Raw genomic sequence first — 22,951 nt, 5'->3', positions numbered from 1 at the left:
CCGGCGCGTGTTGGAAGACGGGAAATCCAAAGATGGACTCTGTAACAATGTACGCGACGTTAGAGATGACAGTGCAAACAATACCTAGGTAGGTATTATGCCCAAGACATGCAAGTACTCCGAGTAGTAGGATTGTAGGAAGCAGCAAGGCCGAGACGTCGAAGCAAGGCGCATGATGGCGCCCAGAAAGGCCAACCCTCCTGGATCTCATACCTACTTAGTAGGTAGGTTACCCGACAGTATCTCGTACATTCTTCGTACAACCCCTTCTTGGGCGTTTGGCCGCTTTACCAGTGTCCCACGCAAGACGGCAAGACGGAAACTATTGGATTAGTTACTGTAATGTAATTGGGCGCGATAAGATACGCGAGCCAGTCTCGTTCGTTAGTACCTAGAGATGACCATGGTCCGCACCCAGTCCGCAAGTACTACATACCTTAGCACTCTTAGGTACCTTTAGACTGCCATGGCTGGCTACCCTCGGTGCTTTGTCTAGGTACTGAGGTGCAGTCTCTCTTATCGCAGTTGTCGCATCGCCCGACCTCAGTCCGATTTGATGCATCTGTCACGTCTACACCACTAACCCCTGTCCAAAAGTGCTTCCAACTACATGGAGGCCGTTCTGTCGTAGAGTACAATGTCAAGGACGCCACAACGAAGGGCCAGTCCAGTGCCTCCCAACCCAACCGTCACGCGCCGCGCACTCGAAGCGGCTGCTGGACTTGCCGTGGCCGAAGTGTGAAATGTGATGGTACAGTGCCTCTGCCCCAGAAACCGATCCCCGAGCTGATATCGATGTTGTGCAAAAGAGACCCGCCCTGTCTGCCGCAAGTGTGTAAAGGCGGGCTACGACCGCCAGTATGGTATCCGTCTTCAGTGGCAGGACGAGTCAGAGTCGCGCGGTGTATGCCATGGGCGCCAAAAGCGCAAGCCCAAACTTGTTCCTGAGCCTGGGCAATGTCGACAAGCGGTCAACCCGAAGACTCGATGGGGATGTTCCAGCGTCGGTCGTTTTCAGACGTATTTCATCAATACGACGGTCAGAGATGTCGAAGTGTACTGGAAGAATCAAATTTCACATACCCAATCCCCCGGGGAACGGTGTCAGCCTGGTATCGAGAAGGCTTCCCTACTAGAAGAGGAGGACTTGGAATATCCGTGCACGGTGGGAGCGATGCTGACGATGATCTGGATGGTGTGGTCTCTTACGGAGCGCAACCGCACATCTCTGAATCGCCACTCCTGTCGATTGCGCCGTTCGGTACTATCGCGTCACTGGACCAGATCGATGGCTACATCCTGCGTTACTACGACCGCGTGGTCTGCTCCAATGCATCTTTGCTCGACGACCCGGCCAATAACCCGGCGCGCTATGTATTCCTACCGCTTGCATCTTCTTCTCCCACCATCCTTCGGGCCATCCTTGCTGTCGGTGTGGGAAAGCTGGCCCACCGGGAACCACGTTAGCGCTATAGGGCACTGGCACACCGTCTGCAAGTTCTCACGGACTTGAGGGAATCAATGCACAGAGTTTACTATGACCTCACAAGTTGCATCGAGGCAATGGTGTCGGTATTGATGCTGTGCTGGAACGATGTAAGCCCCTCATTCATCCAGAGTCCCTACCTTGCCGTTCGTCAGAGACAAGGTGCTAAAGCAGGCTTTGACAGATCAGCAGCTTGTGCCGCCCATCCTGGACACAACATCTTGCTGGACTTTCTGGACTTCTAGAAATATGCATCAAACAAGGGTACTGGTCGCGCTATGACGAAAAGCTTTTCAAATATTGCCGCCAATATCTCATCTACCATCTGGTCATGGCCAAGGCAACCTTCCCTACCGAGTACACTCTCCCTGACATCAAGTCTACTTTGACGAGACTATCAGATTGGGCTGGCGACGCTGGCAACACCGTACCATACCGGCCAGAAAAAGCCTTGAACGAAGATCTCGAAGCTATTGCATTGACCTCCGAGGCGCCAATATAAGACCAGGAGCTGCTACGTGGTAGGGATCCGACAACTTCGCTTGGGGAACAATATTGCGTAGAGACTCACCAGGGTTTCAGCAATGCACTGCTTTTCCTGATTAATGATATCTGCGACTTCAATTCTCGAGCTGGCTCCCCCGAGCGCAACGAGAAATTGCTGGTCGCCGAGATGGTCCGGATTGAACAAAGCCTGATTCAACTCAAACAACCGCCACCCCTTTCATTTGATCAAGCCATGGCTGCCACCAGCATTCCTGGCGTATCCGAGTTCCCCGACATTTCATCTTCAGAGCAACAACTGCTGCTGATCACGGCACATGCAGAGGCCAACAGATCAGCAGCTATTCTGCTGTTGCACGAAACCTGCCTTCTACGTCTTGCAAAGTTTCACCCTAAACTGCAATCCAGTCGATCGGAACTCGTGGAAGACATACTCTCGTTCGCGGAAATGATCTGCAGTATTGGCATCATCACAGCCGCGCTCCCTATCTGGGCTGTCTTTGTGGCTGGGTGTGTAGTGAATGAGGCCGATCAGAGACAACGCGTTCTGAAGATTTTGGATGATTTCCAGTCCTCCAAACGCTACGGTGTAAGTACTTTCTGTGCTTCATTTTATGTTATCCCTCTTATCTGATTCCTTCGCTGAACAATTCAGAGTATCCCTCCCGCCTGCGACATCTTGGAAGTGGTTTGGCGACAGAACGATGTCAAGGCCGACGAAAATCCACGAAAAGCGCGGCCAACCACTTCTATGCAACAGGCTCCAACGAGAAACCGCCGGTCCCATAACTTCGACATCCTTGAAGACGACCGACCTCTGGGAAAGAAGTCTTATGTCAACCTCAAGCAAATGCAATTTTCCTGGGAATCCGCAATGGCCATGGTTGAAGGGCTCAGGTTAAGCTTGACCTGAATTCAATATAAGTCGACACTATCAGAGAACTGCCAGGCGGACATGATCTGCACACACGGCTCACCTGATGGATCTCGGCTTGGACACCGACTCCGCATTACTACCATTAGTTGGTGAAGAGATCTCTAGATTGTTGCCGCGAGGGCGACAATTTAATACGGCAGCCTTGACTACGTGTTCTCCGATTGATTCTACGCAGAAAGACTACTGCTTATATGACTGGGGAAACAAGGAAATGAACAGATTCGACTCTTTTTCACAGCCTCGCGAGTTCCAAATTCCTTGCCGGGCGAAGAACTGCTAGTATGCCAAATGACCCACGTAAGATACTACACTAATCGAGATCTTCCGTACATCAGCCAAGACAGCTGCAAAGTAAAAGGTACCTAGGTAGATAAGTGATAATCTAGCTAGCCTGTGTGGAAATAATCGTAATGTTGGGCTCTTATTCAGTGGTGGTGCGATCCCAAATCTGAATGAACAAAATGTAGCCTCCATTTCGTTCCTTGACTAGAGCAAGGGACAGTGAAGCTCCACCAACCCACAAAAGCAGCCGGCAACAGGCCCTAGTCAAGTGCTGAAGAGCCTCACCAGCCCTGTGATCATTGCCTACCAGGTAGTGAGCCCCCAGCCCTGCCTTTAAGTTACCTTAGTCAGGAACAAATGCTCTCCTTGTGGCTCACGAGTCGCTTATGTCTTCACCTTTTTGCAACGGATTTTGAAACACTCTGTTTCAACGTCTTGATATTATTGCCTGGACGCATCGCGAAGGTTCAAATCGCCACCGGAAGAAGATAGGAACATCCATGCTACGTCAATCGGGCATGGCGGCTGAGAGAGGTCTTCAACTGTCGTCTTGATTCAAGTGTTTATTTTCGAAGTCAGGCCTTTAGGGGCCATAATGATCTGGACCAGCCTTGCTGTCCTAGTACTTTGTACAATCGGATTCCTCTACAGTCTCGCAAAGAGACCCAAGATCCATCGCAATGGCCATAAGTTGAGGTAAGACGACCTTGTCGTTCCAGGTCCCCAAGCCATCTATGTTAGATACCCGCTTTAACAATCTTCAGACACCCACCAGACACGCTCCCACTGCTAGGGAATGCCATCCACTTCCTGAAACCTCGTCATGTCCTGTTCGACTGGTTCGTTAAATGCCAACACATTTTTGGCAATGAAACCTTCGAGATCTCTGTGCCCACACTCCCGCCTGGCGTGGTCATCAACAGTCCTGAGAACCTGGAATTCGTATTGAAAAACGAGTCAGCCATCACCAAGGGCGAATTTTTTAAACAACGGTCATGGGATCTATTCGGTACTCAAAGCGATAATAGTAGTCGACCGGTATTGAGCTCCTGACTGACCCTCCGCACAGGACACGGCATCATCAATGCCACCGGTGACTTGTGGCGAGCCCAGCGCAAAGCCGGTCTGAAGTTCTTCAGCGGCGCCAACCTTGACACCCTAGTTGAGGAAGTCTTGCCAGAAGTCTACGAAGCCACAACGAAGAAGGACCTTCTCCAAGCAGCGCAGGATGGCTCTGTCATTGACCTTCAAAAGGTCTTCCTCGACTTGACTACCACAATCGTTGGACAGATGGCGTATGACGTGAGCCTCCCTTCTCTTCCCTTCTCTCCAGCCCTCTTAGTCCAATGGTGCCTACATACTGACACTCCTCTCGCTCCCTTCAGATGGAAATCTCTGCCTCGTCTCCCTTCAGCAAGGCATTCGACCACGCCTCCTCGCACGTGGGTCTGCGCTTCCAAAACCCACTCTACCGACTCACCGAGCTGTTCACGGGCGACGACTTTCGCTCCTCCCTGACCGAAGTCAAGCGCTTTGGCCGGCAAATCGTCGCCAATGCACGAAAACGCCGCTCCCGCGCCGCCTTCGAAAGCCTTATTAATGATGAGTCCCTCTCCGACGCATCCGCACCCGGCTATGGCACGTTAATCGACTCTCTCATCGAAGCCTTCGCAGACCCGCAAATCGTCGCGGACGCTGCGCTGAATTTCCTGTCCGCCGGCCGCGATACCACTGCGCAGTCGTTTACTTGGACATTCTACGCTCTCCTCCGGCATCCGGATGCACTCAACGACGTCAGAGACGAGATCAATGCGAACCTGAAGGATCTGGAGAGTCTTTACATCTCGCAGTTGCAACCGACAAGTCTCCCGCTCACGCTCGCAACGTTCTACGAGGCGTTGCGCCTCTATCCGCCTGTTCCGTTCGAGATCAAGCAGACTAACCAGCCTGTTACACTGCCGGATGGGACGTTTTTGCCCGCATCCGCGGTCGTGGTATGGTGCATTTACGCGTTCAATCGTTCGAGGGACATGTTTGGGGACGATGCGCATTTATTCAGACCGCGGCGATGGCTTGATGAAGGGGGGAAACTTGTGGGCAAGTCGCCATTCGAGTTTCCTGTATTTAATGGTGGGCCGAGGGCGTGTTTGGGCAAGAAGATGGCTGAGGTCATGGGCGTATGGGTTATGGTTAGATTTTGTAGCGAGTGGGAGTTCGAAGAAGTCACAGACGGCATGGTAAAAGTGAGCGAGGACGGTAGGAGCGTGATGGACGAGCGTGTAAGCGCGAACAGTCTTACGCTGCCGATGGAAGGGGGCTTGCCCTGTAGGGTCAAGGTGAGACATAGGAATGCCGTGTAGGCTGGCCTAAAATCAAGCAAGTCTGCAAAAACATACAAGTGTACAGGTGTTTCGATGTGATCTGAGCTTGTCTGCTCCTCAGGACTCCGTGTTGAGCTAGGCTTCTCAATGAAAATATGCACGCATTAACGCTAGTATGATATATAAGACTCAATTTCGGTGCAAGGATCATACCTCGTCATCATCAGTAGCGACGCTCGTATACGCCATTCCACCTGCTCCTCTCCTAAGCCTCAATGGTACTTCATACAGATGTGCATAATCCACGACTTCGCCGCCAAGATAGCCCTCGCCGTTCTTCCTCTTGCCGAACACAGGCGCCGGGTCACACCAGAAGTCCTTGCAATTCCCGATGATGCCGCGACTGAATGGGTTGGAATTGCGAGACTGCAACTTGCCATGCGATGCGTCTGATGCGGTGGCCAAGAACGCATCGAGACCTAGGAGTTTCTTCCACCTCGTAAGACAGCCATCTGGCCGTCGAGGCACGGGGTCAACGCGCGTTGACGCTGCTGCAGTGTCGTTCAATGAGGATGTAGCTGTGGACGCGCCCTGCGTAATTGATCGCGCATGCTGCGGCAGAAGAGGTCGGCTGTCGTGAGAATATTCGTGCCGCTTCATATTCTCGTAGGTTGTCTGGTTCTTCGAGATCTGTACAGTCTGCACGACGATCAACATCGTAACCCAAACGAGTTGGAGGACGGCCCAGAACGTTAGAGCGACAGTCCATGGGTCGCGCAGCACAAAGGTGCAGAGAGAGGGTCCCAGGATATGGCATTTCAAAATGGCGTCCTCAGACGGGGCGGGAAGGACAGACAGGTAGGAGAGGGCGAGGCGGACGTAGAGAATGATGCCGACTTCCAGGCAGAGAATGTAGATGTAAAAATGCCGGAGATTGTTATTCCCGACACAATTGTGTATCCAAGGGCAGTGGTGGTCTTGTTTGGCTACGCAGCGGTGGCAGCGGCGGCAATGTTTGGATCTCAGAGGTTTGCGCACCATACACTGCACGCAGAAATTTTCCTCGTCGAATTTCCAAAGCGAGAACAACTCCTGAATAACCGCCCGTTGTTGGTTTCGGGACGCCAGTTTAGGCACCCAGCCTGGATCCTGGAACATGGCGAGGAAGTAGAAGTAGCAAGTGCTGGCGTAGGAGATGGCAAACATGAGGTTTGAAAGGAGGTTAGAAGAGAAAGTGACAGGTAGAATAGTGGTTAGATAGTTGAAGCCGACCCAGAATAGTGTTCCTGCGAAGATGCCTGCTAAGTAAGGTGTTTTGTGAATGGTGTGATATTCCAGATGGGACTTCATTGCGATCCTTTGAGCAATGTACTGCATGCCCAAGCATACGACCAGGAAGACCGGCAGGCCAATGAATATGTCGAGGTGACTTATAATGTACAGACCAATCGGAATGATCACAAAAGGGTAGAGGAAGAAAAACTTGGACATTATCGAGCGGTCCCTGATCATAACATGCAGTCCAAAGGGAAGTGGCTTGATATTGCCGGAAGAATCGTATCCGTGATCGGCTAATGAGCGATAGTATGCTCGTTTCGTGTTCATCTCATCGGCACAGACGCTCGGTGTCTTGCCCTCGTTTGTCTTTGCGGATCTGTCGGCGCCGTATTCGAGCAGCTTGTCCAGACAGGCTTTCGAGCCTTTGACCAGAGCCCAGTGTAAGGGAGTATATCCATTGTCGTCCGTCGCATTGACATTAGCTCCCCATCGCAATAGGAGGTCGACGCAGGCTGGCCAACCTTTGTATCCTGCCCACATTAGACTGGTGTGGCCTTGAGGGTCCGGAATGTCCACAGGAATGTCCTGATGTAGCAGGAGGATCAGGAGAAGAGCATTTCCATCAATGGTAGCGAGATGGAGAATGTTGTACCCTTGACCGTCGGTCAATAGAGGATCGGCTCCGTTCTGCAGTAGGAGATTGACAATGTAGTAATGGCATCGTTGCGAAGCCCACATAACTGCAGTAGCATTGGATTCTCCTCCTTTCGCATTGACATCCGCGCCCTGCTCCAGCAGGTATTTGCACACGGCGTACTGGTTGTTGATAGCAGCCCAATGTAGAGGTGTGATGCCTTCTTCATCTTTATACTTGACATTGTATTTTCCGGACTGAATCATTTTCTGAATGTGTTCGAGGGCGCCAATGCGCGCGCATTGCATGATATCCTCCTCCAGAGGCAGGCTGGGTTCTGCCTGTCCATTCTGTACAGGCCCGAGTTCGACGTCTTCAGAGGTTACTTTGGGAGAGGCCGCGTTGGCTTTAGATGCCGGAGGATGGGATAGTTTCTGCGAAGCGGGAGATGACATTGCGAATGAATATTTGGTCTTATTGCCGCGCCTGTGGACATAGTGATCTCCTCATTATTCCGGGAAGAGGAAGCAATATACTCATGCAAGAAGGATGCTACTCCTCCTGAATCTTCGTGCCTGCTAACGCACAGCCACAGCCCCAGCCCCATCGTAAGCAGTTGACTGCGCTCTTGTTTTCTTAAGGTTTCACCGTAGTAGCGCTGCACACGTGACCACCCGATCGCTTGGCAGCTCGATTGAATTCCGAAGCCAGGAGAGCTTCTTCATCTTCGACCTCACAGCATCAATCTCCTCTCCTCTCTTTTCTGAGCCATCTCAATCCAACTCCTGCCACTCGGAAGTTCCTCATACCAAGCTTCACGAGCGAGCAAGATGATGTCGAGGAGCGTTCTGCGCCAATCCGGCCGCATTGCCGGTGCCATTACAGCATCTGGAAGAATAGCTGCGGTAAGCTCGAATTCTGCTCAATACGACTATCACAGCTCAGGAAGCATCTTCGCGAGTGTCTACTAGCTCGCGAAACTGTGGTGGAGCTTCATGATGCATATTGAGCTCGCCCGTGCGAAGTTGGAAGAATTGCAGGCTGATTAAAATCTTTACCAGTCTCGCGTCGTCACCCCTGCACCTTTCAATGCCACCTCAAAACAGGTCCGATCCTACGCCGCCGATGCCAAAGCTTCTCCCACCGAAGTTTCCTCCATCCTCGAGCAAAGAATACGTGGAGTCCAAGAGGAGGCAGGTCTTGCTGAGACTGGCCGTGTTTTGTCCGTCGGTGACGGTATCGCCCGTGTCCATGGCATGAGCAATGTCCAGGCCGAGGAGTTGGTCGAATTCGCTTCCGGCGTTAAGGGCATGTGCATGAACTTGGAAGCTGGTCAAGTCGGTGTCGTGCTTTTCGGTTCCGATCGTCTCGTCAAGGAAGGAGAAACTGTCAAGCGTACAGGCCAGATTGTGAGAGAACCTCAATCCTTCAGGAAGAACTTCAACTGACAACATCAGGTCGACGTTCCAGTTGGCGAGGCCATCCTTGGTCGTGTTGTCGATGCCCTTGGCAACCCCATTGATGGCAAGGGCCCTCTTAAGACCACTCAGAGACGCCGTGCCCAATTGAAGGCTCCCGGTATTCTGCCTCGACAGTCCGTCAACCAGCCAGTCCAGACTGGTCTCAAGTCCGTCGACGCCATGGTGCCTATCGGTCGTGGCCAGCGTGAGCTGATTATCGGTGACCGTCAAACCGGAAAGACTGCCGTCGCTCTGGATGCTATGTTGAACCAAAAGAGATGGAACAGCGGTAATGACGAGAAGAAGAAGCTCTACTGTGTCTACGTGGCTGTCGGCCAGAAACGATCCACTGTCGCCCAACTCGTCAAGACACTTGAGGAGAACGACGCCATGAAGTACTGTATCATCGTCGCCGCCACCGCTTCCGAAGCTGCTCCTCTGCAGTACATTGCTCCCTTCACCGGAACTGCGATGGGGGAGTATTTCCGTGACAATGGGAAGCACGCTCTGATCGTGTATGATGATCTTACCAAGCAAGCCGTTAGTATTCTCTTCCCAATTTGCTGCACCATTTGAGCAGGAGTCAGACGCCTTGTTCATGTCTTCAAGTTTCTGACTATTTGCAGGTGGCCTACCGGCAAATGTCGCTGTTGCTCCGGCGTCCTCCTGGGCGTGAAGCTTACCCCGGTGACGTCTTTTACCTCCACTCCCGACTTTTGGAGCGTGCCGCCAAGATGAACGACAAGCATGGTGGTGGTTCTTTGACTGCTCTTCCCATCATTGAAACCCAGGGTGGTGATGTGTCCGCCTACATTCCCACCAACGTCATTTCCATCACTGATGGCCAGATCTTCTTGGAAGGTGAATTGTTCTACAAAGGTGTTCGACCTGCCATCAACGTCGGTCTGTCTGTTTCCCGTGTCGGCTCAGCCGCTCAACTCAAGGCCATGAAGCAAGTCGCCGGTTCCCTGAAGCTTTTCTTGGCCCAATACCGAGAAGTCGCCGCTTTCGCCCAATTCGGTTCTGATCTTGATGCCGCCACCAAGCAGACTCTCAGCCGTGGTGAACGTTTGACCGAGCTTTTGAAGCAGAAGCAATACTCACCCATGGCTGTCAACGAAATGGTTCCTCTTATCTACGCTGGTGTCAACGGTCACTTGGACAGTGTCCCAGTCGGCAAGATCTTGCAATGGGAAGCTGACTTCCTCGCACACTTGAGGAGCGATCAATCCGATCTTCTGGCAACAATCGACAAGGAGGGTCAATTGAGCAAGGACCTGGAGCAGCAACTCAAGGAGGTTGTCGTTAACTTTACCAAGAGCTTTTCATAGGTACGTTGATTTCACTCCGAGACTATACTCTAAACAGGCACTTATCATTGCCCTGCAGACGTGAAGGGTCGAAAAAACGCTTGTACAATTTCCCTGGCTTGGTCGAAAACTAGGACACAACATGAACCAACCTGAAGCAGGAAAGGGTCAGAAGTGGATCAATATTGCGTCTGCTGACAAGAGAGAAAGTGTCACATTGTAACTAGATACATATCCAGTCCTCCAATCGATTCCGTTTGGTTTTGAATGTTACTACTGTCCCATTCTAGTGATTGTGAAGATGGTAATCAGACTTGCAACCCCCTGGCTTTTTCCCGGTTCTTGCTATCGACTACTCCCTATATGTCGGGGCAGAACGTTCTTGGCCACTGCCAACCCAGAGAAACACCAAATATGGCTCGTTATTAACATTATGAGCGGTGGCCTACACTTTCCAAAGAACCCGGCTGATGAATCTGACTCGGGACCAGCCATGATCAAGTTGCGATTCCTCCAGTACCTCATGATCACTGGGACAAGAGTTGAGTATATGGACGCCTGCTATCCGTGCGTTGGTTTTCAAGCTTCCGGTGCTCGAGCTAACAACTTACTGCCTATGGCCAGGTGCCGCCAATGAGGAAGCTGCAAGCTGCTGGAGGCAATATCGGTTACCTAGCATGCTTTGAGGCTGAGGCTGTACATTTCAGCGTCTCTCTGGGACCTCTCTTTTTACACTTGCTGACATCCATCAGGCTTTAAGCGGCTTCCGCGTCCCAACCGAGATCATCATCCATGACATTGTTCATCTTGCTCACACATCAAATGCCGGGACCCCTCTCTGGTGCGGATAATTGCTGGACCTAGGATACGACATGCCAGCACACAAGCATGTGAAGTCCAACGATCATTGGTCGATAATGAAACCGGTGAGAGCGCGTCGTCCTCGCTTAAAGCTGCAGAACCTGGTACAGAAAGTCAATACCTCCCGAAACATCAGGACATTGCTTATTATGTGATAGGAACTGCCGGATAGGCCTTTCAAGCTTGTTATTACACTCCCTAGCATCAGCAGGAGGCATCTTATGGAGATGTCAACCTCAGTTCGTCCCGACCGTCTCAAGTTCGAGATCGCGATTATATGTGCCTTGCCCCTGGAAGCCGAACCTCTACACAATGCCTTTAATGAGATTTGGGCGACCGAACCGAAAGAGGGGGACGGAAATGCATGTAGTTACGTTACCGGAGTGATTGAAAATCACAAAGTCGTGCTGGTACTACTTCCTAGCACCGGCATTGCCAGCGCGTCTGGTACAGCAGCCTCTGTCCGTTCCAGTTTTCCCAATATCAAATGGGCACTGGTAGTGGGAATATGTGGTGGTGTGCCTTATGATTCATCGACGCAGGAATTGATACGCCTTGGCGATATCATCATCAGCCACGTTTTAGTGCGGTACAGGTTTGGAAAGCAATATCCGGATAAGTTCGAAGAGAAGGCCGCAGCCGAAAATAGCCTGGAACGCCTCCCTTTGGAAGTCCGAAGTATGCTGGCAAATCTGAAGACGCGTCTCTTCCGCCAGAAAATGCAGCAAAAGATCTTTGAATATCTCCAAAGCACACGACAAACATCCGCAAAAGAAGATTACCCTGGCGTGGAGTACGACAAGCTATATGAGCCGGCGTACCTGCACAAACATCATGACATTGATCCACAAATTACAGACGATGAATGCATGTTGGGCGAGAAACGAATTTGTCGAGAGGCCCTGGAAACGACTTGCGAAGAGCTCGGATGCGAAGCGAACAGACTTGTCAACAACAGACTAATAACGAATGAGCAACAACCTTCGGTTCATTTTGGTGGTGTCGGATCTGGCGATACCGTGATGAAGTCCGGAAAGGATCGTGATGATCATTCGAAGGCACGTGACCTTGTCGCCTTTGAAATGGAAGCCGCTGGTGTATGGGATCACTTTCCAACCCTCTTGATCAGAGGGGTGAGTGACTATGCCGACAGCCACAAAAACAAGCGATGGCAGCATTACGCCGCAGCAACTGCGGCCGCTTGCTTGAAAGCGTTTCTCGGAGATCTGACAAATCAGGACGGACTTTCGGACAGGAGCCTGGTCAGTATCCCTATGGCGAGAAACATAAACTTTGTTGGGAGGGACCGGATCCTTCAAGACATCCACAGGGCAGTCACTGCTCACAGTTTCCAAGGATCCGACTGTATCAAATATATCGTCTATGGCATGGGGGGCATCGGAAAGACTCAAACGATTCTCGAGTACGCTTATAGGTATCGGAAACATTTCTCATCTGTTTTCTGGGTAAGAGCTAATAGTTATGAATCTGCGATGGAGAGCTATATCACTATCGCACAGAAAATTGAACGGGTAGACAAGTCTTACGCGGTAGACCGGAGCCTCGAAAAGAAAGACTTCGATAGAGCAGTAACCTTGGTTGTGAAAGAGTGGTGGACTGCCAGGGAAAACTGCAATTGGCTGTCGTTATTTGACGGTTGGGATGGTTTGGATGACGAGAGGATTGAGTCCTTAATCCCTCATGGAGGTTCTGGTGTGATCCTGATTACCAGCCGGAGGCAGGACTGGGCACGGGCTGGAGAAAGTCTCGATATTCCACTCATGCAGGAAGCAACCTCATTGTTACTTCTTGAAAAGAGCTCTTTGACCAAATACAGTAAGAGCAACCAGAAAGGTAAGATTTTGTACATTGAGACAGTCGATTTTATGTCTGACTTGGAATCAAGAATTGGACGCTGCGAAAGAGATCGTCAATATGTTGGGGCATTTGCCTTTAGCCATCGATCAAGCAGGAGCACATATCCACACTCTGAAGATACAGGCCGGAAAATACCTAGCACGCCTCAAAGAGAACGCGGAAACGTTGGACTGGAAACCACCAGCGAATGTTTGGGTATACGGCAAGACTGTGCTAAGATCTTGGGAGTTGACTTTTAAAGAGCTTGAAATATCTCACTCAGATGTTTTGAAGATATTCCAAGTTTGTGCGTTTCTTGCTGGCGAGAACATCAGTGAAAGCTTGCTCAGAGATGGCTTCAATTTTGGGCATATGGGTAAGTAACTCGTTATTTTCATGACACGATCGGCTAACGTACTGCAACGCAGATCCCCTGGCTCGGACGGTGGAAGATGGCATGGGAATTCTATTTTCCTTCTCTCTCGCAAAGCGCGAGGGAGCTGGCGATGGGTTTTCAATCCATCCAATACTTCAGACATGCATTCGCTACAGATTATGCCCACTCCAAAGGCAGAGGTTTCTGGCCCGCGCAATCTTGGTTGTTGCTGGCGCTGTATCCAGATTGGCACCAGAGCGAGAACAAGCTTGGTTTACTTACAGGCAACTGCTGTCGCACGTTAACAGTTGCGAGGGACATCTCGGCGACTGCTCGCCGCCTACGATACGTGTTGGCTCCGCAAAGGCGCCCAACCTCCATGAGGCAAAAGCGCGCTTCATCCTTGGAAGTTTCTGCGACCAGCTCGGACAACATGATCAGGCAATTCGTTGGTTCAAGAGAGGCCTCGACCCAGCATTGGACCCGTCCACGTTATCAACATTAGAATGCCGTGACGGCCTCTTTACAGCCATGCTCAATAAAGGCCACTTGCATGAGGCATTGGCCGAGTTCCAGACTCTCTATACCGAAGCAGTTACTCAACTCGGTGTGCGACATGTATTGACGAACAAAATCGCCAATACTCTCGGTATAAGTTACAAGAAGATCGGGTCATGGGACAAGGCCTTGGAATGGTACGGAAAGTCCCTCACACAGGTTAGGGAAATGTTCGGCGAAAATGATCAGAGAACACTCGCCGCTTTGAACAACATGGCGGTGATTTATAAAGAACAGAAAGAGTATGCGAAGGCAGAAACCGTCTTGCGGGATGTGTTAAGGAAAAAGGAGGAAGCATTGGGGGAGGAAAATCTTTCCACTCTTGAGACAGTCATGAATCTTGGCATCTTGCATGGACGTCGTGGGCGGTACGATGAGGCGCTCCATCTCCTACGACGAGCTCTCTGCGGAAAAGAGAAGCAACTGGGGAAAGATAATCCGAAAACCCTTGGGGTGAAAGGTAACATCGCCAACCAGTATCTCAGAAGCGGAAAGGTCGAAGATGCTATCAAGCTGCACAAGGAGACCTATGATGGTTACAAGAGGATTCACGGCCCTATACATCAGGATATATTTACCACGGCCGACCGGTTGGGAGAAGACTATTTCCAAAAAGGAATGTACCCTGAATCACTTCGTTGGTATTATGAGGCGCTGTTTGGTATGACACGTCTTCTCGGAAAGGGAAACGCAAAAACTCTGGAGACCGTCGCGAACATCGCCCAAGTCTTCCAAGTGCAAGGTCAATTCTATCAAGCAATAATTCGGTATAAATGGGCATTGGATCTTTTCAGAGGACGTTATGGCTTCGAACACCCTTGGGCGCGATCAGTAGAGAGTCAAGTTAGGGCTCTTCTCCTCTTGTGGCACCAAAGGTCAAGAGCCATGCAGTCCAGGTGACAAGCAACGTCCGTGTTTATACCTGGGTGGCTTGTCGAGGGGGTGAAAAGCCATAACCCGTCCAAAGTCCCTCTGCGGAAAGAAGCATTGGGGAGAGAAATCCAATGGCTAAATAAATTATGGCCTTGATGGCGATGAATGGTAGCATTAAAGTACTGTAATCTGCTGTGAGAATAATACCACCATCATTCACCGAACGTCTCAGACCGAGGAAGCATTTGCTCAGCGAGCATCAGTGTCTCTCATGGATGACAGGACTTTGGCGGATTTGAGTGGACTTCCTTGACAGCCAGCGTATTGATACGATGAGCTCAAATATGTTATCAGTAGTGCTAGCACCTCAAAGATGCGACATGGGACCAGGCTGGGCCGATAAACATTGGAGGTCTGTTGGGAAGACCAGACGGTTTGGAAGATCCAGGTGTTGTAGTCGTTGGTGCCGCTTGTATGTAACAGTGAATGCTCCTACCTCTGCCATTCTGGTCTATCTGCAACGCGCCTGACGATGCATTTTCCATCATATATGGCAGGATACAATACGGACATCTTCGCTTGGGTACGGAGAATTGAGTTCTGACCAACGTGTTGTATCATATAAGAAGATGATCTAGCTTGATGTGACAACCTTAGGCAACTTGAATCCGGAAGAGCCATCAGCCCCTCATCCTTCGCTCTCACACTTGCACTCTCACTCCACATCCATCGCCACCAGCAACACCATTTGCCGACATGCTCCGCGGCTCATCACGACATGGCGGACCTGCTGGACGTTTCTACACAATCGAACAGTCTATAAATTTGTAGGTGGCCCACCCTGAACCACATCACTCCACATTATACATATTCGTGCGTTATCCTGGTATTTCCTTAATATATTTCAACTTGCCAGCCAGTGTCCTTGTCAACATGAAGTCGGCTCACGTCTTTGTCAAATCCGGGACAGACCTGGAAGTCAAATTGCAGGACATTGCAATCCCGTCGCCGGAGCCGAACCAAGTCCTGATCAGAGTCGTCGTCGCCGGGACCAACCCCAAGGACTGGAAGGTACCGCTATGGATGAAAGATCAGTCCGGCACGAATACTGGCGATGACGTAGCCGGATACATTGAAGCTGTCGGCTCCAACGTTACCGAGTTCAAGGTCGGCGATAGGGTCGCAGCATTTCACGAGATGAGAAAGCCGCATGGCGCATTCGCCGAATATGCCATTGCATGGGAGAAGACGACCTTCCACCTGCCGAAGTCAACGTCCTTGGAGGAAGCCGCCACGATCCCTCTGGCCGGCATGACTGCCGCTGTGGGACTGTTCTGTCGCCTCGGCCTGCCTGAGCCTTGGGTTGGCAGTGTCTCTCAAGCACGCAAAGACGCACTGGGAGGTGGTGTGCTTATTTATGGCGCATCTTCAGCCGTCGGTGCCTTTGCAATCAAGCTCCTTGTTCGTGCCAAGATTCACCCCATCATCTGTGTCGCTGGCCGGGCAAGTTCTTTTGTCGAAGGCTTGATTGATAAGTCGAAAGGCGACACTGTCATTGACTACCGTGGTGGCGATGACAAGGTTGTCGCGGCAATCAAGGATGCTGTTCCAAGTGGTCATAAGTTGATGTACGCATTCGACGCAGTCAGCGAGAAGGGCAGTTATCAGCAGATCGTCAAGGTACTCGACCCGAAGGGACACATCACCTTGGTCCTTCCGGGACGGAAATTCGAGGAGATTCCTGATACGGTCCACCAGACATTGACAAGTGTTGGTTCCGTGCATGGCGTTCCTGACGACCTAAGCGATTTCGGATACGCTTGGTTCCGCCTGTTCAGCTTAGGTTTGAAGGAGGGTTGGTTCAGTGGCCATCCGTATGAGGTTATCCCAGGTGGCCTCAGTGGTGTACAACAAGGCTTGGAAAATTTGAGAGATGGAAAGGCCAGCGCAGTGAAGTACGTGTATCGTATTAACGAGACCGAGGGCGTGGACCGGAGTAAGATTTGAATCAAGATAGATGCCGTACCCATATGAGTGACCAGGTGCGAGGAGGCGCGATGCCAATGGTAGCTGGACGGAGTAAGTAGTCCCAACAGAAACAAGCTATACATAGCAAACGTGGTCATGATCGCCCGTCTTGTCCTCCGAACTCGTCGGTTGGTGTTTGATACCCGTCAAAAGACGACGAGATTTACGACCTGTTTGCCGACAACAGAGAGGCAAGAAAAGAGACTCTATGCCGGCCCAAAGCATCATCGTTTTCCTCAACGAAGTGACATGTTATGAGCGATCAAGTTACATTCTCCCAATCTGCCGAGGAGGAACTTCGACTCGACTCCCATTGAAGGGAGTACAGCCGTACACGTCTGGCAGCATGTGTCCATATGCTCACGGGGAACGACCGACCATGCTTCTTGTCATTAAGAGGGACATCCAACCAGGGAAGGGGGAACACTGCCTGACACAGTGCCGCGCGCCACATGAACGTCAATCCAGGTTGGGTAAAGCCGACTGCACATTTACATGGACAGAATGCACTGCAATGCTAGTAGCCGCTGAAAGCCTCGTGTTTCGAGCTCGTCAAGAGCTGTAGCCATGGATATTAGTCTTCGGGAGAAAGGAACCAAGGCTCACCTGCACTGCCGGACGTCGTGACCACCTCATGGCTGTTGATTCGGGCCTTTTACCTCAGGTTACCTCCACGGAAACAGCAATATAGCATAAATGTAACATGTATGTCGAGTTCGTTTCTCAAAGACAACAGGCTCATTAGCGTTTGTGCCTTTTCCGGGGCGCTCTCTGTGTAACTGGATGGATTGGAGCCACACAACCCAGTGTCAGTCCATACACTCATCCCCCCTCAATGTCAAGGCCGAACGGGGCCCTCCGAAGCTACGCGAACGCAAATGAGCAAATGGAACCAGAGGCTGCGGCAGAGGTTTGATAAGAGACCCGACTGATCTTCAGGGATGTTCTCCGATCGGATAGCCTTGGGTGAGTAATGGATTGAGCAAACGGCATTTCTACTGGATGTTCCCTGTGCGAATGACCAGTGTTTAGTAATGCACTTTTAGTTAGTGCCCTAGGTCGGCCACTGTTTGCAGAGTCGACAAGGATGCTTGGTGTCGAACTGTGTATTTGCAAATTCGACAGTGGGCTGAGTGCATGTTTCCATATCGTGATGGAAGATTTGCTATGTGTTGGCAGCCTCGAGCACATACACGCACGTATCCTGCACGCAGGCGCCCATGGGTTTGCACATGACTTCAGATTACTGGCAGCTTTCGACCCAAAGGAGTCAATCTCGAACGCGGTATTTTCCGAGCCCCAACGAAGACAAGATGGATAGGGAAACCGATATCCTCCGTTATCATGACAACGCAGCTTCGTTCTGTTTGATCGGTCATCATCGATGATGTGCTTATGCAAAAGGTCTGGCTTGTCATTCTCCGCATTCTGCAAAGGACCTTTTCAAAGGATAGCCGATACAAGCCGTTTCTGATGCCGTGCCCTCTCTGAGTTCGAAAGTACTGTGGTACTGCAAGCGCATTGCGAACGGAGATGTGCTTGGGTGAAAATCCCGTCCACTTTGCCGACCAGCCAAGTTGCAATCACTCGAGAAGGAAATGCCGGCGAGGGGCAGACCAAAAGGCTTGTAGATGATCGACAACTAGCGCAACTTTTCGGGTGGGTGTAACAAAGATCGGAGGAGCACATCATACGTGATCATGTTTGCATCAAAGGAGGAGGCCGCTATCGACATTGGAGCCTCTGTCACGGCTAGGCTTGTCTTCACTGCAGCCAGAGTGCATAAGCTGCAGCTAATGGGCAGCTCGCTGCCGAGGATGCCGCCTGTAGAAAGCTTCATTTGAAGCCAAAGAGCTCTGCACTCCGCCTGCTAGCACGACCTTTAGTTGCTTGGTCCTCCATCCTCCGCTCTCCACGTCGTCAGGCATTGAGCAGCAGTGGCCTCAAGAAAGGCGCTGATTTGCCCGAGCCGGACTAGCGGACAACCCTGGTTCGTGTTTCAGAATTTTTTATCTCTCTGACTACTCCGTACGAGTAGAGAAAACAACAATTCCACGCCTTGTTGCGCATTGACACTGAACCTTCACAGAGTAGCTGAGACCCATCCGATGCGGACATTGCGGTCGCAATAAAAAGGGGATGACATGTGACGGCGAGCACCGTCAGAAGTCGGACTCGTAGCATGGTCAGTGTGGTTGAACCAAGGATTGTCCTTGATAACAGCGGTCAGAACGGAGCATGGGTATGGGAGGACAGGATGCTGGCAAAGTTTGCACCTCAGGGATCTCGTATGATCGCTGGTGTGGGATGTTGTGCCATTGGATGTGTCAAGACTGGCTATGGAGATGAAAGAAAAACTGATGTCGAAGGCTCCACAGAATCATGTTTGCTGCAGTGAGTGGTCAAACTTGTCAGTGAGAGTGAGTTGCGCATCCAAAGGTCGTTGCCGCAGTCTCGAGGGGTGGATACGTAAGTCTGTCGCATGCCTTCTGTCTTGCTTAACACCAGTCTCCGATCTCCTTGCCCGGATTAAGTGAACCGGAAAATGCAATTACGTAGAGGCAGGATAATAGCTGGCGATGGAAGAGGGTGAAGGGGCACAGATAGTTTTAGGTACTAGTAGTAAGGCAAGATAGTTACGGAGTATTGAGGATGAGTAAGTCTATACGTACAGTAACTGAGATAGAGGGTTCCGGGCGGGCGTGCCAATCAAGAGCACTCCTTGGGCAAGGCAGGCCATTGCTCTAGGCCCTACGACTGTTTTCGTGCCTGGCTTGCGGCCTGCCCGCCCCCCAAATGCATTTTGCCTACCACTTGGCAATCTGCACGTTCGGGTTCACTTTCTTGGTAAAGCCACCACGTCTCATCTTTCCCTTTGGCCCCGTCCGCAAGTATAGCTTTTTCACATTTTAATTATTTCGCATCTCTATCGACGATCTTTCCCATCCGCTGCGACTGTTCAGGGATCGTGGACCTCCGGTGCCTCTACGAAATCCTCCACCTTCCGCCCTCATACCATCAAGCCGCACCGAACCCCAAAAAACCTCGTCCAGTTGGCTTAGTGACCTGAAAAGAGTCACAAGCTGACTGGTTCTGAGCCTGCGCTGCGACTCCCAGACCTTCATGCCGCGAAACCCTGCGGCGAAAAAGCATCAGCATAACAATCGCCATGAGAACGGCCTTGTAGGCCCTGGAAAGCGTGTCAGCAAGCAGAAATCGAATGGTCATCTCAATGGCGCCGCAAAGGGCCCTGTTCCCTCCGAGCCTGTTCCGCAACCAAATATCGCCGACCCGTCTATGACTGGGTCAACCGCCGGTTCATCCAGTAACTCCACGATCGACGCGAATACGGATCCCGCGTCCTCTCCTTCCAAGCCAGTGGATCACGAAGGCAGCGAAGGCAAAGACAGGGAACCTCAGAAAGAGTTGAATGGATCAGCGATGTTGCAGCAGAGACGAGGCGATATGGCTACGGGCAAGTCAAAGGCGATGCACGAGGTGAATGCTTTCCAGATCGCCTCGACCATCCTGCGATCTCGGCCTGCCTGGGACACCGTGTCTCTCCTGATTGTCCTCCTGGCTTTGCCATCCATGGTTCTGACAATGGTTCAAGCCTTTTTTGCGTCCTTGACAATCTGGCCTGGGGGTGGCCCGTCCTTTCGGTCCGCCGCAGACATGTTCTACGGGTCAGCTGGTGCGCCGAGTCCTACCACCAGGATCGTAGTGGATGTGATTTGTTTTGGGCTCTGGATGTGTCTCTGGCCATGGGCTCAAAATTTTGCACTGGATCTCGCCCAAATACAGATTGCCATGACACTAGGAAATGGAAGTTCTGGACGAAATAGCCGAGTTAATGTCTTCTGCGTTGCGGGCGTTCTTTTATTGCATTTGATTCGGAGTAAGGGCGTCCGCCGGTTTCTTTTCGCCAATCTGGTCCCTCTGGAACTGATCTCTCAACTCGGCCTTACGGAGTATCTGAGGTATCTGCCCTCCGACACTGATTTCGGCGAGAGCCCTCGACCGCCGTCACATATTCGAAGTTTATTCGCGATACACATTATCAGCCAGGCTGTGTTGGCAGTGATCAGGCGTTGGTTGCATAGCCTTCAGTCACCCGCACCTGCAAAATCCAAGCGGATAGACACCGAAGCCTCAGCGGGTTCCGTGTCAGACTTTTCGGCTCCTGACGGCTCTTCTTCCACCGCCATATCGTCGTCTGTCGATTATCAACTGCCCCCAACACCTGGCTTGCGGGAAGGCAAAGAGAAAGGCGTAAATGCGAAGAAGAGGCGACGCCAGGCGAACCATGTCAGAAGCAAACAGCCATTCTGGGCTGCACTCGCTAGCACCAAAGTCCAGATTGGAAGGGAGATCCAACATAACAAAGCGCTTCCTACAGTCGCAAACAATCAAGGAACACCATTTGAGACAGCACATCAAGATCTGGTATGGGTCACGAACGTAGATCCGTCATCCATCTCGTTCGAATCAAACTTCGTCGGGACATTGGAACCAGGACAAGAGGTTGGCGAGCACCGACCTTTCTACGTGCGCATCAACGGAGCGAAATGGCACTCGGTGTCTCTTGAGCCAGTAGAGGGTTCCTCCCAATCAGAAGGTTCAAGCGCTTGTTGGGCTGGGACAATTTCGGGCCTGGCTCCGAACTGCACCTACACCTGCACTTTTATTGCCACCGATGGAGATGAGGAGTATGCTTCAGTCATGGTCAAGACGCCGATGCTGGCGCTTGACAAAGACTTGCCTGGGTCTACGGCTCCTGTACCAGTCCGCCAGTCTACGAGGCCATCTTCGCCAACTACGACGCTCAAAAACTCGATTTCCACAGCTGAAGCTAAGCTAAATGAGGCTCGAAATCGCCTTACCAAGGTCCGACGTCAGCATCGAAGCACGCTTGCCAAGGTCGAAAGGGAGGTCGATAGCTACAATACGCGCCTCAAAACTGCGAGTGACGACACCAAGCAAAAGCAAAAACTCTTGCAAGCCGAGCGTAGCATCCGCCAAACCGAAGACGCCAACCTGGAGCTTGACGCTGCGCTGGAAGGTCTAGTTTCTACACCTGACGACGATATTGAGGATCATAGCGCTTCTCAGAAGGCCTTTGAGGAACAGTCCCGGCTTCTTGCCGACGCAAACGAGGCTTTGGAAAAAGCTAAGAACGCTGCAATGTCTGAGAAGTCTTGCGCTAAGAACGAATTCAATGCTGTCATTTCTCGTAAAGAGCGTCTTACCAGTCGCAACACCAAGCTGACCGAGCAGTACGACCGGATTACTCAAGCCAACGCGCAGGGCCTGAACGAGAGAGAAAGAAAGGCTGCAGACTCAACTGCGAAGGATGCTGATCAGCAGAGGCGCGAGAATGAGCTGTTGCAGCAGATTCAGTACGTGGAGAACGAGGTCAGAAATGCGAAGATGAGGTTGGATGCCAATCACCGAGAGATCAGGCTCCTCGAAGAGGAAGATGCCCGGCATATGATGCTCAACAACAGCGGGCCGTTGACTCCAGAGGGAGAGCTACCTGGCACTCGCCCAGCACCGCAACATGCTCGACCTTATGCATTTGGCAGCTTCCAAGCCTTCCCCAATAGCCCTGTCATTCCCGAGGTCCAGGGCTCCCCGTTCCTGGCTTACGCAAAGACTCTCCCCTCGACCGACCAACGCCGACCGAGATCTGATACCAACCGATCCGCGGGCGGAATCAGTAATTTCTCTGCCGACTTTGAGGATGCTGACCCGATTCCTCCCATCGAGTATGAGACAATTGGGCGAAAGGGCAGCGGTAGCAGCAGGGGTCAGAACAGTGGCAGTCCAGCAGCAGGGATCATTGGTGGCTCGTTGCGCAGCCCACAGCGAGGCAGTTATAGTCCAGGACATGTCCCAGGCTCTACAACTTGGTGATATACTGTTTGAAGGAGCCTGGTCGATGGTGCTTGTAGAGTCGACAGAAGTCCGATGGGTTGAAAGTCCATGGCTTAATAGCTTACTGATGGGATAGCCTCGAAAAGTGTTGCGCTCTTTGCCGTTGTAATTGCTCCTTCATATTGGCTACCCACGTCTCTCAATGGCAACCCCCTCATAAAACCTCTGCCTCAGCGGTAATGTATATACGGTACCCATCCCGGCCTCGATAGTACCTGATGCGTGCCTGACGAGGCTGAGTCAATGGCG

At 51.5% G+C, this 22,951-nt stretch overlaps 8 protein-coding genes across 9 annotated transcripts; 7 read left to right on the top strand and 1 right to left on the bottom strand.

Annotated features, from left to right (window-relative positions):
* Window positions 1-957: 957 nt before the first annotated feature.
* PV05_04875 (uncharacterized protein) lies at window positions 958-1,467 on the top strand (the record flags this gene model as incomplete). The annotated part of the gene is made up of 1 exon (XM_013461327.1): window positions 958-1,467. The coding sequence occupies one exon, from the start codon at window positions 958-960 to the stop codon at window positions 1,465-1,467; it is 510 nt and encodes a 169-aa protein (XP_013316781.1).
* Window positions 1,468-2,159: 692 nt separating this feature from the next.
* Window positions 2,160-2,903, top strand: PV05_04874 (uncharacterized protein; the record flags this gene model as incomplete). Its single annotated transcript, XM_013461326.1, has 2 exons — window positions 2,160-2,579; window positions 2,646-2,903. The coding sequence occupies 2 exons, from the start codon at window positions 2,160-2,162 to the stop codon at window positions 2,901-2,903; spliced, it is 678 nt and encodes a 225-aa protein (XP_013316780.1).
* Window positions 2,904-3,599: 696 nt separating this feature from the next.
* Window positions 3,600-5,594, top strand: PV05_04873 (uncharacterized protein). Its single transcript, XM_013461325.1, has 4 exons — window positions 3,600-3,905; window positions 3,974-4,218; window positions 4,279-4,511; window positions 4,595-5,594. Exons 1-4 carry the CDS (start codon window positions 3,805-3,807, stop codon window positions 5,567-5,569), a joined length of 1,554 nt encoding a protein of 517 aa, XP_013316779.1. The 5' UTR covers window positions 3,600-3,804; the 3' UTR covers window positions 5,570-5,594.
* Window positions 5,595-5,604: 10 nt separating this feature from the next.
* Window positions 5,605-8,020, bottom strand: PV05_04872 (uncharacterized protein). The gene has a single exon (XM_013461324.1). It carries the CDS (start codon window positions 7,895-7,897, stop codon window positions 5,738-5,740), a length of 2,160 nt encoding a protein of 719 aa, XP_013316778.1. The 5' UTR covers window positions 7,898-8,020; the 3' UTR covers window positions 5,605-5,737.
* Window positions 8,021-8,176: 156 nt separating this feature from the next.
* PV05_04871 (ATP synthase subunit alpha, mitochondrial) lies at window positions 8,177-10,480 on the top strand. The gene is made up of 5 exons (XM_013461323.1): window positions 8,177-8,347; window positions 8,504-8,851; window positions 8,900-9,442; window positions 9,529-10,233; window positions 10,292-10,480. Exons 1-4 carry the CDS (start codon window positions 8,273-8,275, stop codon window positions 10,231-10,233), a joined length of 1,671 nt encoding a protein of 556 aa, XP_013316777.1. The 5' UTR covers window positions 8,177-8,272; the 3' UTR covers window positions 10,292-10,480.
* A 479-nt stretch (window positions 10,481-10,959) lies between these two features.
* Window positions 10,960-14,764, top strand: PV05_04870 (the record flags this gene model as incomplete). 2 transcript variants are annotated; one of them, XM_013461321.1, is made up of 4 exons in its annotated part: window positions 10,960-11,177; window positions 11,232-12,927; window positions 12,980-13,306; window positions 13,359-14,764. In XM_013461321.1, the coding sequence occupies exons 1-4, from the start codon at window positions 11,085-11,087 to the stop codon at window positions 14,762-14,764; spliced, it is 3,522 nt and encodes a 1,173-aa protein (XP_013316775.1). In that variant the 5' UTR covers window positions 10,960-11,084. The 2 variants fall into 2 exon arrangements, with proteins under 2 accessions (XP_013316775.1, XP_013316776.1); XM_013461322.1 differs by having other exon boundaries at window positions 10,960-12,927.
* Window positions 14,765-15,467: 703 nt separating this feature from the next.
* PV05_04869 (uncharacterized protein) lies at window positions 15,468-16,872 on the top strand. Its single transcript, XM_013461320.1, has one exon. The coding sequence runs from the start codon at window positions 15,671-15,673 to the stop codon at window positions 16,742-16,744; it is 1,074 nt and encodes a 357-aa protein (XP_013316774.1). The 5' UTR covers window positions 15,468-15,670; the 3' UTR covers window positions 16,745-16,872.
* Window positions 16,873-19,627: 2,755 nt separating this feature from the next.
* Window positions 19,628-22,797, top strand: PV05_04868 (uncharacterized protein). Its single transcript, XM_013461319.1, has one exon. The coding sequence runs from the start codon at window positions 19,889-19,891 to the stop codon at window positions 22,679-22,681; it is 2,793 nt and encodes a 930-aa protein (XP_013316773.1). The 5' UTR covers window positions 19,628-19,888; the 3' UTR covers window positions 22,682-22,797.
* Window positions 22,798-22,951: the final 154 nt, after the last annotated feature.

The sequence above is a fragment of the Exophiala xenobiotica genome, assembly GCF_000835505.1.
Source record: "Exophiala xenobiotica strain CBS 118157 unplaced genomic scaffold supercont1.3, whole genome shotgun sequence".
NCBI lineage: Eukaryota > Fungi > Ascomycota > Eurotiomycetes > Chaetothyriales > Herpotrichiellaceae > Exophiala > Exophiala xenobiotica.
The sequence above is the reverse complement of the archived record's forward strand: the minus strand, read 5'-3'. Positions and strand labels throughout refer to the sequence as shown.